Source organism: Streptopelia decaocto, assembly GCF_964273445.1.
Source record: "Streptopelia decaocto genome assembly, chromosome: 18".
In the NCBI taxonomy this organism is placed as follows: Eukaryota; Metazoa; Chordata; class Aves; order Columbiformes; family Columbidae; genus Streptopelia; species Streptopelia decaocto.
The window spans coordinates 2,103,706-2,118,830 of NC_138673.1; the positions used below are offsets into that span (position 1 = coordinate 2,103,706).

General features: G+C 42.3%; 1 protein-coding gene across 3 annotated transcripts in view; it reads left to right on the forward strand.

The window, feature by feature from the left end:
- GTF2I (general transcription factor IIi) overlaps positions 1–15,125 on the forward strand; it is a 60,712-nt gene that overhangs the window by 21,970 nt on the left and 23,617 nt on the right. For all 3 annotated transcript variants that reach the window (XM_082068341.1, XM_082068340.1, XM_082068339.1), the window contains exons 9-13: positions 199–276; positions 7,277–7,339; positions 7,954–8,058; positions 11,231–11,296; positions 13,514–13,697. In XM_082068341.1, the coding sequence (XP_081924467.1) occupies positions 199–276; positions 7,277–7,339; positions 7,954–8,058; positions 11,231–11,296; positions 13,514–13,697 (496 nt within the window). The remainder of the gene's footprint in view (positions 1–198; positions 277–7,276; positions 7,340–7,953; positions 8,059–11,230; positions 11,297–13,513; positions 13,698–15,125) is intronic.

The following is a 15,125-nucleotide window of genomic DNA, read 5'->3' on the forward strand; positions in this document are numbered from 1 at the left end:
GGTGACCAACCTGACATGTCAGAAACCAGCAGGTCGCTTCGTTACTGATGGTTAAGCTCAGTGATTAAGTGTCTCAGCACCTGAAAATCTTTTTCTTCTTTTAAATAGAGATGAGCTAGGATCTCGGTGGATGTTTGGCGTTGCTTTTAACAATCTGGTTATTATTAGTTTCCGTATTCAATTCCTTTGTTTCTACAGGAGTTTCTCTGGAAATGGCAACAGTGGTGGTGAAGGAGGAATCAGATGATCCTGACTACTATCAATTTACTATTCCAGGTAATGATACCAACTTTCATGTGTGTTTATCTCATGAAAGGGTGAATTGCTTAAGTGTCGTTCTCTCTGTGCCTCTCTTTTTGCTTATTTTGGTCATTAAACATGCCATTACTTGGCTCTGTTAGGTTACATTTCCATGCTGGCTATCATTTAAGTTATTCTGAGGAATACCAAAAGAGCTCAACTGCAACTTCAGCATATACATATGTGTGTGTGTGGGCTGGAGGAGAAATTCATGGGGTCTTTTGAACTGCTTGGGGTTTTTTCTGAGGATCTGGTGTGCAGACTCTGATTCCAGTGATTTCTTTAAACAGGAAATAAACCATAATAAAGATGCTGCCCAGAGCACTGCTTGGATCACTTCTTTAGTTTAAATAACTTTCATAGTGTATCAATCACTTTTCTTGAATGGAATGACCACTGTGTGTCTAAATAGTATCGAAAGGTTTTTGTATATAGACATAACATAACACCATGTGTGAGGTCCATGACTTGTGCATGTGTTAATGTGTCTCTCAGTTGCCTTGCCTCATCTCTATGTATCCAGTTAATACTGCGTATCAACCTCAACTAGGAGCGGAAAAAACAAATTGTTCTTTCTGTAGGTTGAAATGAACAGTAACTAAGAAGTTGTGACTATTAATGGCAATGTAAAATAACTAGAACCCTGTATTTATTATTTCAGCCAGTTTGCATTTGTCCTTAGGTTGATTGAGCAATACAAAGGAACACAGGTGAGCTGCGTGTTCAACAACGAAGTGCAGAACAGCACAGCCTTTCATTTGGTAATATTAGGGATTATCGAGATAACATGTTTAGACACACAGATTCTTGTGAATGTGCTTTACAGCACAGCAAAGTGTCACCACTTGAGATCAGAATTGGAAAGGTGAATTCTCTAGTGTTAGGATTATCTTTTTTTCATTATTTGTACATTGCCTAGCTGCAGGGGACATGGGGGTTTACAGGCTCAATATAATGTAGCAAAAATAGGTACTTTCTTGGAGACAACCTAATCATGTTCCTTCCAAAGCCAAGCGCTGTCATCTTTTTGCTTTTCAGCCCCTTGCGGCTTTTCATTTCATGCATAAAAACAGTGTGAGTATGTAATCCAGTGTCCTTTGAAGAAAGTGTGCATTGAAACTGCTTCCTTACAAAATAGTAACCCATTTTTCTGAGCTGAAAAACACCATTTATACGATATGCTTGCATGGTGAAGTCCAAGCAACGTGAATTTGGAGTCTGGAATTTCTGTCGGCTTTTACAGAACTCTAAATTTGAATCTTCTGAGTGGTGAAGAGCAATGTGTATCTCATTCAGACAAAACATCATTCAATGAATAACTTCCCCTTTGCCCCCTCCCAGTGTAATCCTCCAACCTTGCATTTAAAACGAGACACAACTGAGTATGTTGGTAGAGGCTGTGGGGTCCTGTGGCTTAAAAGAGATTTTACTATTCCCAGTCGTGCCGCCTTCCCTGCAGTGAAGCAGCTTCTTCAAGTTGCTACTGCTCAGATTTGAGCCAAAGGTTGTACAAAGTACAAATTCACAGAATCACAGAATTCCAGAATGTCAGGGGTTGGCGGGACCTGGAAAGCTCATCCAGTGCAATCCCCCCATGGAGCAGGAACACCCAGATGAGGTTACACAGGAAGGTGTCCAGGCGGGTTGGAATGTCTGCACAGAAGGAGACTCCACAACCTCCCTGGGCAGCCTGGGCCAGGCTCTGCCACCCTCACCCCCAACAAGTTTCTTCTCAAATTTAAGTGGAACCTCCTGTGTTCCAATTTGCACCCATTGCCCCTTGTCCTGTCACTGGTTATCAGAAAGAAGAGCCTGGCTCCATCCTCCTGACACTCCCCCTTTCCATATTGATCCCCATGAATGAGTCCCCCCTCAGTCTCCTCTTGTCCAGCTCCAGAGCCCCAGCTCCCTCAGCCTTTCCTCACACGGGAGATGCTCCACTCCCTTCAGCATCTTGGTGGCTGCGCTGGACTCTCTCCAGCAGTTCCCTGTCCTGCTGGAACTGAGGGGCCACAGCTGGACACAAATTCGAGAGGAATTTAGGGGTTTGTGTGTGCATGAAGGTGCTGTGCAGAGAAGGAAACCTTAGAAAAGTCTCGTTATCCTGAGGAACGACACAAGCCTGCACAAGAATTGCTACAGAATAAAGAAAATTGCTAGGGTCGTGGTGCTTACTAAAAATACCCTCCAGCAAAAGCTGGGCTTATCGATTTATGAGAAGAAACAACTTAACTGTTAGAAAGTAGCAATCTGCTTGGGGCTTCCTGGAGAAAATGATTTACTGATGACATTTCACAGTTACTGTTGTTCTCTGAGTGTTTCCTCTCACCAGTCTGCACTGCTGACCAGGGCGCTGTGTGCCTTGGTGGCACGCAAAATGCTCTCATTAATCAAACAAGGGGAAAATTACACCTGTAGGTGGATGTTCTTCTAATCTTTTATTATCTGGTAGTCGGCTGCAGCATTTGGATGTCGCCATGAGTTAATACTGAATTACTAAATTTAGCAATGGTGTAGCAGTACTCAGGAAGAAGACTGAGAAATAGGGACTTTAGCCATCAAAAACTTCATGTGGGTGTTTTGAGAGTATTAGGGGCGATTTTCCATCAGTGGGCACTAGAATATGGCAGTGGGTGGTTTTTTTCCAGTGTCCTGGACAAATGTGAAGGTCAGTGCAGTGTTAAATGCTTTGTGTGACACCAAAGACATCCTGTTCTGGAAGAAAGGTCCAGATTTTGATGGTGGACTCAATAAGGAAAAGAACTGAGCGGAGATCTACAGGACTGAGTAAAACACACTGGAGCATTTCAGCTATCACAGTTAGTATTTCTGTATATGCCTTATCTATAAGTACCAGTTATAATTGCTCTTCTTAAAACGCTGTTTCTCAGTTTAGTGGTTGGAATGTGGTTTAGTCCTTGTACTCTTAGGTTGAACATGTTCCTGTGCTCTGCGGATGATTCTTTTTGCACGGCTGGTGCGGAGGGACCAGCATTTAATCCAGCCCAAGCTCCGCACCAGCTGGGGATGTGCAAGGCCTGAGCCTAAAGCGAAGTAGCACTTCCCGTGTTCTGCACTGTGTTAACACAGCATCTCTGTGCCCATAAATCCTCTGAGCTTCAATATGAGCCTCCTTGCAGACAGGAGAATGTGTCACTGATACATAAATGTATTGGATGGTGACAGACACACATCTTGGCTTCTTACTAGAAGGCTGCCCACAAGAGCCAGGCTACCTTAAAGGCTTTTCACGGAAAAAAATGAGTTCAAAATACCACCAATGTGAACAACTCGAATCAATTAACAGAATAGAATTGAGAGCTCTACTTACTTGTTTTTTCCCAATTTACAAAGACTTTTCTTAACATATTCCTGCTTATTTTGGGAGACATACCATCTTCAGGGAAAAGCAAGGCTTTTAGAGACAAAGCCCACACAGAACTGAGTAATTTGCTGACAAAGGACCAAACATTTGCTGGCAGAGACGTGTTATCCTGTGAATTGTGTGCATGCAAGTCTTGAATTACCATTGACACCTTGAAATTAAAACCGAGAGAACTGGAAGCGGAAGGAAAAGGCTGTAAACAATGTGTCCTGGGAATTGGCTGCTCCGACTTATAAACCACTGACATGTTTTCTGTGTCACTGGTCACCGGGTGGTTGAACAGTGCTGACAGTTTTGGGATTTCAGGAAATGCTAGAGGGAGGCGTTTAAAATATAGGATATTCATCCAAAACCAAATGAGTTTGAAAATGTTCTCTGCCCCAAACGGGAATGTAAACTGTGCTTTTATTCTCACCCTGGAGCATTGAAAGTCATCAACATCTTTCCATGTGTCTCCAACAACAAAATATGTCTTCTTTGGGGATCTCTCGCAACACTCAAAGTAACATCCATTTTAATGGGGCTAAAACTGTAAAGCTAGCCCGGCAGTACTCTAACAACCATAATGTGACACTCAGCATGGAGATTCTATCTTAAACCAAGAAATTCCAGAGAATATATTGAAGAAAACAAGAAAGCACGATGTTGTGCCTCCTGAAGGCATTCGGAGATTACCCTGGTGGTTGCATATGCACGTTGCTGCCATCTGCGGCGTGAAAGGAACACCCCAAAAAAGTGAGCATCACCGACGGTGCAAATCCAGGAGATGGTAAATCTGATGCTTCTGCCCAGTGGCGCAGGTTTGGAGTGTGGTGTCAGGTCATAATCCATTAGGAACTGAGAGATTTGAAGCTGGTGTAAGGAATAGCTGTGACTGGAGGGAATGGCAGCTGCTCCTTGTTTTAAAGGAATTGTTAGAAGGTTGAAAATGACATATTTCTAACAGGCATTTGAGAAGTTTGTGATTTATGGCAATAACCGTGTTTTATGCAGGTTTCACCTCAGTGCAGAATCCCAGTCCAGGTCCATGATTTAGGTGCTGGTTGGTATTTATCTGCTCACAAAGGACCAAGTTGTACTTGAAGTGTTGCGGAATCCTACAAATCTTACCGTACTGCAAGGTTTTGCTTCTAATGCCTGTGGTTTTAGTAATTAAATCTCCCACGTTTGTGACTGTCCCTCCTCTTCTATACCTGCTGCAGTGGAATTCAATTCTTACCTCTTGAGTTTTCTTCTTTTTTCATTTTTGTGATTTCCTCCTACTTTGATTTCTAAATGGAACTTTTTTTTGATCTTGTTACCACCATAATTGGTTTTGGCTTCTCTTAGTAATGTGATCTGGGTGTATCTGCCTGTTTTGTGCATGAATGTATGAAAGTGGAGAAGTATCTGCTTTTGTTAATATTTACTGGTGGTAGAACTTTCAAAATTCTTTTAAATTTCATTTTCTAGGCTTTACTAAATTAAGCTACCGGAATATATAGGTTTACACTTTTTAATTTCTGAAATATTTTTTTGATACTGTTTTTTCCTCTGTCAAAGCCGCAAGTTTCATAAAATAATCTGTGTGGGTCACCTGAAAAAAAAAGTGGTGGGTTTACTACATGTACTGTGGTTTTCACTGACATTAAAGCTGGGGGGAATCACATTCTGTGATTATGTGATTGAGTTTGCTGTGCTAAATCCCAAGGGCTGTAAGCCTAGGAAGTGTATTTTTTAACTAAAGAAATCTTTCTTCAAGTTTCAATGCATCCAAGACTTCTCATTTTTCCTTTTTTGTTTGTGTCACAGCATATATTTGGCATGAAGATAATGCAATATAGACACTATTGCGGGATACGTGGAGAAGGAGACTCCACAACCTGGACCCTTGTGGCCAGGAAGGCCAGTGGTACCTGGGTGGGTTAGAAGGGGGTGGTCAGTAGGTCAGAGAGGTTCTCCTGCCCCTCTACTCTGCCCTGGGGAGACCACACCTGGAATATTGTGTCCAGTTGTGGCCCCTCAGTTCCAGCAGGACAGGGAACTGCTGCAGAGAGTCCAGCGCATCCACCAAGATGCTGAAGGGAGTGGAGCATCTCCCGTGTGAGGAAAGGCTGAGGGAGCTGGGGCTCTGGAGCTGGACAAGAGGAGACTGAGGGGGGACTCATTCATGGGGATCAATATGGAAAGGGGGAGTGTCAGGAAGATGGAGCCAGGCTCTTCTCGGTGACAGCCAGTGACAGGACAAGGGGCAATGGGTGCAAACTGGAACACAGGAGGTTCCACTTAAAGATGAGAAGAAACTTGTTGGGGGTGAGGGTGGCAGAGCCTGGCCCAGGCTGCCCAGGGAGGTTGTGGAGTCTCCTTCTGTGCAGACATTCCAACCCGCCTGGACACCTTCCTGTGTAACCTCATCTGGGTGTTCCTGCTCCATGGGGGGATTGCACTGGATGAGCTTTCCAGGTCCCTTCCAACCCCTGACATTCGGGGATTCTGTGTGATTCTGTGAATTTCAAAAAAATCATTCTGTTGTTTTTCTTCTTTGAACTTTTCTGATGCTCTCAGAAAAGGTTCCAGGTGATCAGTTGATGTGATGGTTATTTTTATGACCATACTTCATGTTCACATCTGCTAAAAACCATTACCTTATTTTCTTTTGCTGTGCTTTGCATTTGCTGGTTATCTACCCAGCACCCACTCTGAATTAGATTGAAATATCATACCATGTTTTCCATGAACTAAATGATATTTTTGACATAGCTTGAATATATAGATAAGGTGTCTCAGTAGATATTGTTGAATCTCTGCTAAACGTGACATCATGGGAAGAGCCTTTGAAGTGGAGATTCCTTCCAACTTGCTCCCCAAGTGATATTTTACTCCCAGCTTCCAGAGATCTGGAAGAAGATACTCTTCAAAATACACAAGTGCAGCATCACTCTGCCAGAGTAATTAAAATATATTCCTTCATGCACTGCTGCTTAGTTTGGAAAAAAAAATCCAATATAATTAGCTTCACTTTATTTTACTTTACTACAGTTAAATGTGAATTGCTCTTTCTCCCACTGTGTATTGATAGGGCTAATTCTATTTATTACGTTGGTGCAGACTGCCCCAACAAAAGCGTTGTGATCATGAATTTCCCTCTCATTTTTCACTGTTGGCCTTGCAGCCTGTTATGGAGATCATTATAGTGCAACAACTATGGATCTGTATAAATGGTAAAGAAATACATCATCTGTAGGGGTGCACAGCCTTTGTTTGTATTTCCAATAGTCCTTGATAACAAAGGGGAAAATATTTATGATTGTATTAATCCTGTTAAGCCAAGAATAAGGAATTTCTTACTGTCATTAGCACCAACTCTGTGCTGCTGCACACACAATTTAACAAGTATAATCCTCACCTCCTTACCCTTGTCTACAGAATTGCTTAAAGGCTTATGGTAAAATATCTTTGTTTCTGGTTTTGTATCATGTTGTGAATGCAAAACATTTCAGTGAGCTGGGGAACTTCTTTGACAAGTGTTTGTTTAAATACAAAATCACAGAGTGTTTGGTTAAACATCTTTTCTCTGTCCATCACTCAGCATTCCTGTTTTTCCCCCTTCAGATCCCTCCCAACGCGCCTCCTCAGAAACCAGTGAGGATCCCGAGGTCGAGGTCACCATCGAAGGTTAGTTCTCTGGTCCATTGATTTCAAGCTGTTGGGTATTTTGATGTCCAAAATCTGGTTTACAATGCCTGCGTTACTTGGCACTGGATAACCAGGATTATGTGCCAGTGTTGGCTGCAGTTTGGATTGTGCCCTGCTTGGTAAACATACCTAGTCCATGAGTTTCACATTGGTCTGAAACAAGTTTTAGCACTTTGAGCGCTTCAGGATCAAACTTAGGTGCTGTGTTTCAGCAGAAGGACACTTCCAACTAGATAAAAAATACAATCTGTGCCCGCACAATTTATTTCCTGATTCGTTTTGCTCTTGTGTAGTCATTTTATGATCATGAGATGCCCGGTTGTGTTTCAGAACACAATATTGTTTTCCTTAGGAGATACAGAAGGAGATTTGCTTTTGGCTGTCTTGTGCCATGTGCTGCTCTCTTGGGCAAATTGCTGATACACAGGCCAGCAGGTTTCTAAAGTTACTCACATAAGTAACTAGTAGCAAAATTTGATGCCCTGATGAAGCACAGCTCAATACTTGCATTAGAGCTTTGAAATTCAAAGCAGTTCCAATGTTACACATGCCTTCTCTGGACTTGACAACAGTGATATTTTTGTTTCTTTAAGATGATGACGATGACTACTCACCCCCTAACAAGAGAGCAAAGAGCACCGAGTCACCTAGTGAAGCTGCCAGTACTGGGAGAAGAAAAGCGAGAGAGTTCAATTTTGGTAAGAAAACATTATTTTGTGTCTGCTCAGTTTTATAAGAAGTTATTAGACGTTTTTACACTGCCGGAGTGAGAGGCACCAATGCAGGTATTCATTTAAGAGCCCGGGGCTCTTTGTAGATATATCGCAGCAGTATGATCATCATCGCAGGCTACCTCTGTTTCTCGTTATTCAAAGTGACCCTCTAAATAGACACTGAAGTACTTTAATAGAATAAAAATAAGTTTAGGTTTTTGTCAGCTGATTTCTTGGACAAGATAAGACTGAATTTACTAGTGCGCTGAATTACGGCAAACCCGAGGTCAAGGAGCCTGTCTCTCTTGATACTGCTGTGAACAATGGAGATGGCTGAGGGAGGCATGTTTGAGAAGATAACCAAATGACTCTGTTGCACTGAATAGCTTGCTTTGATTCCTCTGGACACACAAATTTGGGTCTTTGTGGCAGTGCTTTTTCATTATACCTGACATGGAGTTCTCACTGCAGAAATACATCTACACCCTGTAGTTGTTCTGGTTAAAGGGTACGTCCCATGTGATTTGTTGCAGCCCCATACTTCTCCTTTATTTCTTGTTTTGGTTTGGTTTCTAGATGGATAACCTATGAATCTGTAATTCTATAAGGTTCTGCAGTCAGGAATATGTCCTTTGGCACAGTGTTTGAAATTTTATTAGAGATGCTGGGATGTGAGGTCAATTGAAAAAGCCCCACGGAACCTCTTCTGACATCTGTTTTGCGTGAAATGCTATTTCACGCTAATTTCAGCGAAAAATAACAACACACTGTTGAGATCTCCATTCTCAAAAGATCATTAATGCTAATAGGCAGTTCCACATGTAGCATTAGTTAGTTTTGGTTGGGTCAGGAGAACATAATGGCAACATTAGTAGAGGAGAAGACTGAGCGTTTAATACTGCAGAAGCTTTTGCTAAAATATATTCCCTTAGTAGAAAGGAATATCTAAGCTTGACAGGCCAGCAGTGTTTGAAGGGAATAAACAGGGGTTTAATTAAACACGGAGAAGAAAGGTATTAAAATATCAGGATGATGAAAGTTTGAGTTGAGCTTGCAGTGTTGAAAGACCAGTTAAAGAACGTGTCGCCACTTACTGCTCACTGGTGCTTCTGAGCTGACCTGGTAGATTCTCTCTGGGCTGTTTTCTCTTAACCACCGGCTGTGCAGTTAGATTACAGTGTTTTGCAGCTCACGGTTTACCGAGAGATCTTTATTCCTGGGCTTCCTAAATGGTACTGAGGTTATTGCCCCTCATACCCACTTTTGGGGTTCACCTGCAAAAAGTGGTATTTATCGTGTCTGGTTAAAACACAAAATGAATGTGAGATTTGCAGAAATAGACTTCATTTGCTGTAACAAAAGAAAGCGCAACTGTTGGTAGTTGCAGTGCTGCAGTTTGGACATTTCCAAAGACTTTACACCTTTGTCTGGTGAAGTCTAGTGTTAGTTAATAGACAGGAGACAAGAGGTGTTGAATTCTGTCATGAATAGCTGCAGAATGACAAAGTTACATGCACTCTGAAGACTGGAAAGGAGGTGCAGGTGCTTGAGAGGGAAATCTGCCTCATCTGATAAGGACTTTCAGTATTTTACATAATGCTGAGATCCAGATGTTTGATAGCTGGAGCTGGAGAGTCTTTGTATGTGTCTTGAGTCAGAGATCAGGTACCCCGAGTGACCCGAGAAACAGGGTGAATAATTTGCTGGGCTCTTAGTTTCATGGAAACAGGAAAACAAAGTGGAAAACAAAATAATTGGAAGCAGGGGGAGAATGAAAAGTGTCTGGTAAAATAGAAATGGATAATCTTTGAGAAGGGCGACTGGATTTCAAAAATCTTTCTGAGCCAACTATTTAAGGGTAAAAATATCTTTGAAAGGAACTGACACTGTCAGTAAAAATCTCTTCCCACAATGTTTTTTTGCTTTCTTAGAGATTTTATCAAAGGCTCAAAGGCTTCAGGTTGTGTCTTGCAGTTGTGTTGTTGTGCTGGTCTGACTGAAAGTGAGTAGATTTTCTTCGTGCAGTTAGAAACTTTTCTTTTTTGTAGCCAGCACAGTCATTGTTTTGTATTTAGTCTGAGAACAAGAAGATAACACCCCAGGACAGATCTTCAAGTAAGCAAGGCAGCATGTGGAAACACCCTTTTCCCTCTATAAAAGGTCTTACTCTTGCCCACACCTGAAGCGTGGTGTCCTCCTGATATCTGTGAAATTACCCTAAAAAATACAAGCTTAAATGTGGCCAAAGTTCTGTACGCTGGTCTGAAAATGAATATTTAAACACCTTTCGATACGGAGTCAAAATTCAGTCCTCTGTCTTGTGTGATAGAAGAGTTATTTTGACAACTGGAAGTGTAATGGCTTGAATGGTCTCATTTTTTGACCCCTGTAGATTCAGGTCTTTGGTGTAAGGAATAAGCTGTAAGTACATCTGCTTGTTAACTCATCCTTACAAGGCCAACCAGCATCTGGTACCATCTACAAAAGAGTTGTGGCACTTTCCGAAAAGCATTGAGATAGTAAATAAAGCTATGAAAACGTGTGCCCTCTGTCACAGGCAGAAAATGAGATGTTAAAATTCTGCTGTTTAATCCAGCTCTCCATGGAGCACACGTTTGGATTTGGATAACTTCTGTCGTGCAGCCGCTACCTTCTTTCAGAAGTAGGATTTATGGGGTTGTTTTGCAACATCAGGACTTGGAGAAATACTGGATTAAGGTAGAGGATGGCACGATGCCTCCTGACCCACGTACTTGTTGTTTTGGCACAAATCTGTACTTCGTGTAGTCGCTGTAAGCTTTATCAAGCTTCAATAATTAAGCTTTTCAGCACCCGGATTTAGGTGACTGTCAACAGTAGTGAGAGCCATCAAAGGGAAACCATTTGTGGAAGTTACTTTAGCTTGGTTTATGTTGTGCTTTTGTTTTTGTTTTGTTGTTTTAACCTTGATTTAATATCTGCAGAAGTTCTGGAGTTAATCAGAAACATTCTATCCTCTTTCTTTCTGAATGTATTGCCCATACTATAGTCCATAGGCACCTGTATGCAGTTGAGCAGTAAAAGCACACTGTGTACTTCCAGGTAGTGGTAACACAGATTTTACAAGAGATTCTCGGTTTTGTTTGTAGTCTGACACGTTCTTCTCTTTTCTTTGCAGAGAAATGGAACGCGCGAATTACAGACTTAAGAAAGCAAGTTGAAGAGCTGTTTGAAATCAAATACGGTATGTGTTATGCTCCTTTCCAAACAATTACCTCTAGTGCTTTGCACTGTAAATCACAGCTCTTTGGCACGTGTCTTATGGCTGGCTCAGGTTCACACCAGTACTGACGGCACCAAAGGGTTACATATTATTAGGAGACTTGAAACAGGGGGAAGTAGCTTTTTTGATGAGCAGAGTAATATGAAAGTTGGTGCCTCTGTGTGGCACCTCAGTGTGAAACTTGATTTTCTTTTTCAGTTGTGCTCAGTTTCCTGGAGCTCCAGTGTGCACCCACATTGAGAGCTGGCCTTTTTTCAGTGATTACACTGTGTCCTTAAGTGAAATAATCTTTTAAAATGGCTCTGGGGAGATGTTACCACTGTTCCTTTCTGATTATGATTGATGTACAGTGAAACAACAATTCCAAGATTCTCCAAGAAGGAGAGAAAAAGAAGCGCGCGTGTTAGACTTGGGGATTTGTCTCCAGATGTTGCATCCAGACGCATTTTGTGTCCACGTATCGCAGACTAAATCAGCGTCAGCATTAAGTGTCAGAATAAATGGCGGTGCTCCTCTGCCGTGAGAAGTGGAAGTGCTTTCAGAACGGACCTTGTGATTTGGACTTATTACACGTTCTGGGTGTGACTGTCATCTGAGATTTGAACAGCCCTCTGAAAGCAACTCACACCAAGTAAAAACAGTTCAGAATCCGATTCACAGTATTCTAATTGCTCTAGAAGGGAGCACCATTCTTGGTGAATTGCTTTAATTTTGATTTTGGTGTTAGCATGTAGCCAGCCTAAAAATCTCCTGTGGACTCCGAATACAGAGCTATTCCTGACTTGCCACAGCAGGCCGTATGGTATTAAATGATCCCTTTTTTTCCCCATGGATGACAACATTTCATTGATTCATGAACCAATTCCATACCAGATTCCAGTGCTTTCTATTTGTATGGACATACAGTTTCCCATTTCCCGAAATGAGTTACAGATGTCCAGAATTCCCAGAGTGCTCCAGTTTGGGCCATCTTCTATTTGGCAGTTAAAACCAAGCCTGGTTGAAACAAGGTTCTTCTCACCATTTTCTAAAATGTCGGTACTTGATTCTCATCAGAGAACAAAGACTAAGATACACACAGTGTTTTCAAAGCCTCCCTCTTTTGTGATGAGCTTCCAAGTGGTTCAAAGAGTATCTTACCCAAATGCCTTTAAAACCTAAATTGTCCTATTGCCTTTAAGAATTTCTGAGTTAGCCTGTTTGGTGTACACCAATGTCTGAACCACAGACCAATTTCATGGTACGTTCAGTTCCTTGAAAAGCTGTCCTGAGTAGTTTTGCTTTCAGAAATGCTGCCCCATCACTGGACTCTAATTTGGCATTAGCTTGGCCTTTCTCTCCTCAAATAATTTTTTGCATCTAATTTCCATAGCAAACCAACAGAATGTACCAAACTATTTGCAGACCAGTCAGATGGTAATAGAGAATTCTTGTTGCATGGCCTACAAAATTAACGTACCCTTGTGAGTATGAAGAAATCAGCCCTTTTGGTATTTGCAAACCATGGGGCCACTCTCCAGTATTTGCCAGCCTGATGGGTGTATTGTTAGGATTGCGGTTCTCATAACTTAAAGAAATACATCGAGGTTATTTTCCAGCTGTGCGTGAACCTGTTATTTGCTTTTCATTTGCTTCAAAGATTTCATTAGTAGGGCCATGCTTTTTTTGGATGATGTTAGAAGTGTATTGGTTTTTTATTAGCAATTCCTTGCATTTCTAAAATACCCAAAGCTTTAGGAATTCACTCAAAAGAAGGGATTTGTGTCCCCCCTCCAAGGTATTAGTGACTCTTGTAACCCAATAGTAGTAACAAATAATAATAATAATCAGAGCTAATTAAATGTTTGGTCTATAATTAAGTCTAGATAATTTCATCTTTCAAAATGTGTTATTAAATAAAACCAGAATACTGTGAAATTTCACTGTAACAGGTGCTGTCTCTGTTATTAAACGTTTACAGAGTAAAGGGAAAAGAGGAGAATCTGCATATATATGCAGGTCTGCAGCTTATTTACTATGAATTAGAGTGATTTAGCTATAAAACAAAAACAAATCCCCACAAATAGGAATGCTTGCGTGTTTAAATGTGCCTGTTCGCTAGTTTGGAAGCTTTCAGGGTGATATCAGAGTAGAACCACAAACTACTCTAATGTTTTTTCTTCTCCTTTTTTCTTGAAGCTCAAGCTATAAAAGCAAAAGGTCCCGTGTCTGTCCCGTACCCGCTCTTCCAGTCCCATGTGGAAGATTTATACGTGGAAGGGCTGCCAGAGGGAATTCCCTTCAGGCGTCCGTCCACGTACGGCATTCCCCGCCTGGAGAGGATACTTCTAGCAAAGGAGCGAATCCGCTTTGTGATTAAAAAGTAAGGAAGTTTGCATTTTTGTCCCTATAGGATTGATTGTTTTTTGCTGCCTCCGCTCTGCTTCATTTTATCCTCAAGAACTTCCGAACTGATTTGTACTGAGCTGTTGTTGTGCAGTACTGATGAGTAATTTGATGTTCACTCATCATCACTCATATAAATTCAGCTTATCAGATCCACAGAGCAGCATGGTGGTGGCTGAGATCAGAACATTTTGATATTATGGCCTTCTTGTCATGGGCAGATCTCTTTGTACTATTTTAATCTCTGCAGCTATAATAGGTGTTGGATCTTAGTTTCTGATTAAGTGCATCTTAGACTTCCCAGGTAATTTTAATGTAGTCTGGATGTGACCATGAAATGTTATGGCTCAGGTGAATATGCGTATCAGGCATCAAAAACGTTTCACAGAATCACTCCTGCTTATTCCCCATGCTGCACGCATTGGTGTGCAGGCATTTCAGAGAGCGAGCCGAGCACACTGATTTCACCCCAGGGGTATGGGAGGCCTCCCAGCCTCCATCAACTCTAGAGTGATGCCCTACTGATACAAGCCCAGCTACAACCCCATCCCCCTTCGAGTCTAGTTTAAAGCTCTCCAAATGAGCCCTGCTAATTCCTGTCCCAGCATCCTTTTGCCCCTGCGAGAGAAACCTTTCCCATGTATCACTGTTTGGACTGAAACCTTTCCCATGTATCACTGTTTGGACTGGTGTCTTGTAAAACCAGCTGTTATCAAATAACCCAAAGCCCTGCCTGTAGCACCAGTCCTGTAGCCAATTGTTTACAGACTGAACTTTTCTATTCCCTCCCATATCATTACCCAAAACTGGAAGGAGGGAAGAGAAAATCACTTGAGCCCCAGACTCTTTTACCATCCATCCCAAGGCCTTGAAATCTTTTTTCGTTCCCGTCAGACTGCGGGATGCAGCTTCCTCCCCACCTGTCTGGAAGATCAGCAGTGGGTAGTGGTCCATTGGGTGCACCAGGTTGGGGAGCGTCCTGGTGATGTCCCTGATCCGGGCTCCAGGTAGACTGCACACTTCCCTACGATGAGGGTCAGCTCTGCAGATTGGGCCCTCTGTCCCTCCCAGAAGGGAATTGCCTACTACAATTACCCTCCTTTCTTTCTCATCTGAGGTGGTCTTGAGGCGTGGAGTCAGCTGCCTCTTTCTATGTGACCTCATAGGTGGGCCTTGCACCACATCCTCACCTACCTCCTCTTCAAGATCCAGGGCCTCAAACCTATTATGGAGGGGCACCTGGGGAAGCAAAGCAGGTAGGGAGGGGGATTGCCCATGGCCCCAAACTGGAACCTGCTTCCAACCCTCATCATCTTTTCTGTCCCCTACCTCTGCCCAACAGCGACAGGGGCTGTCTCAGGTCTTCTCCCTCTGCCTGACAGGACAAGGAGTTCATCACCTTTTG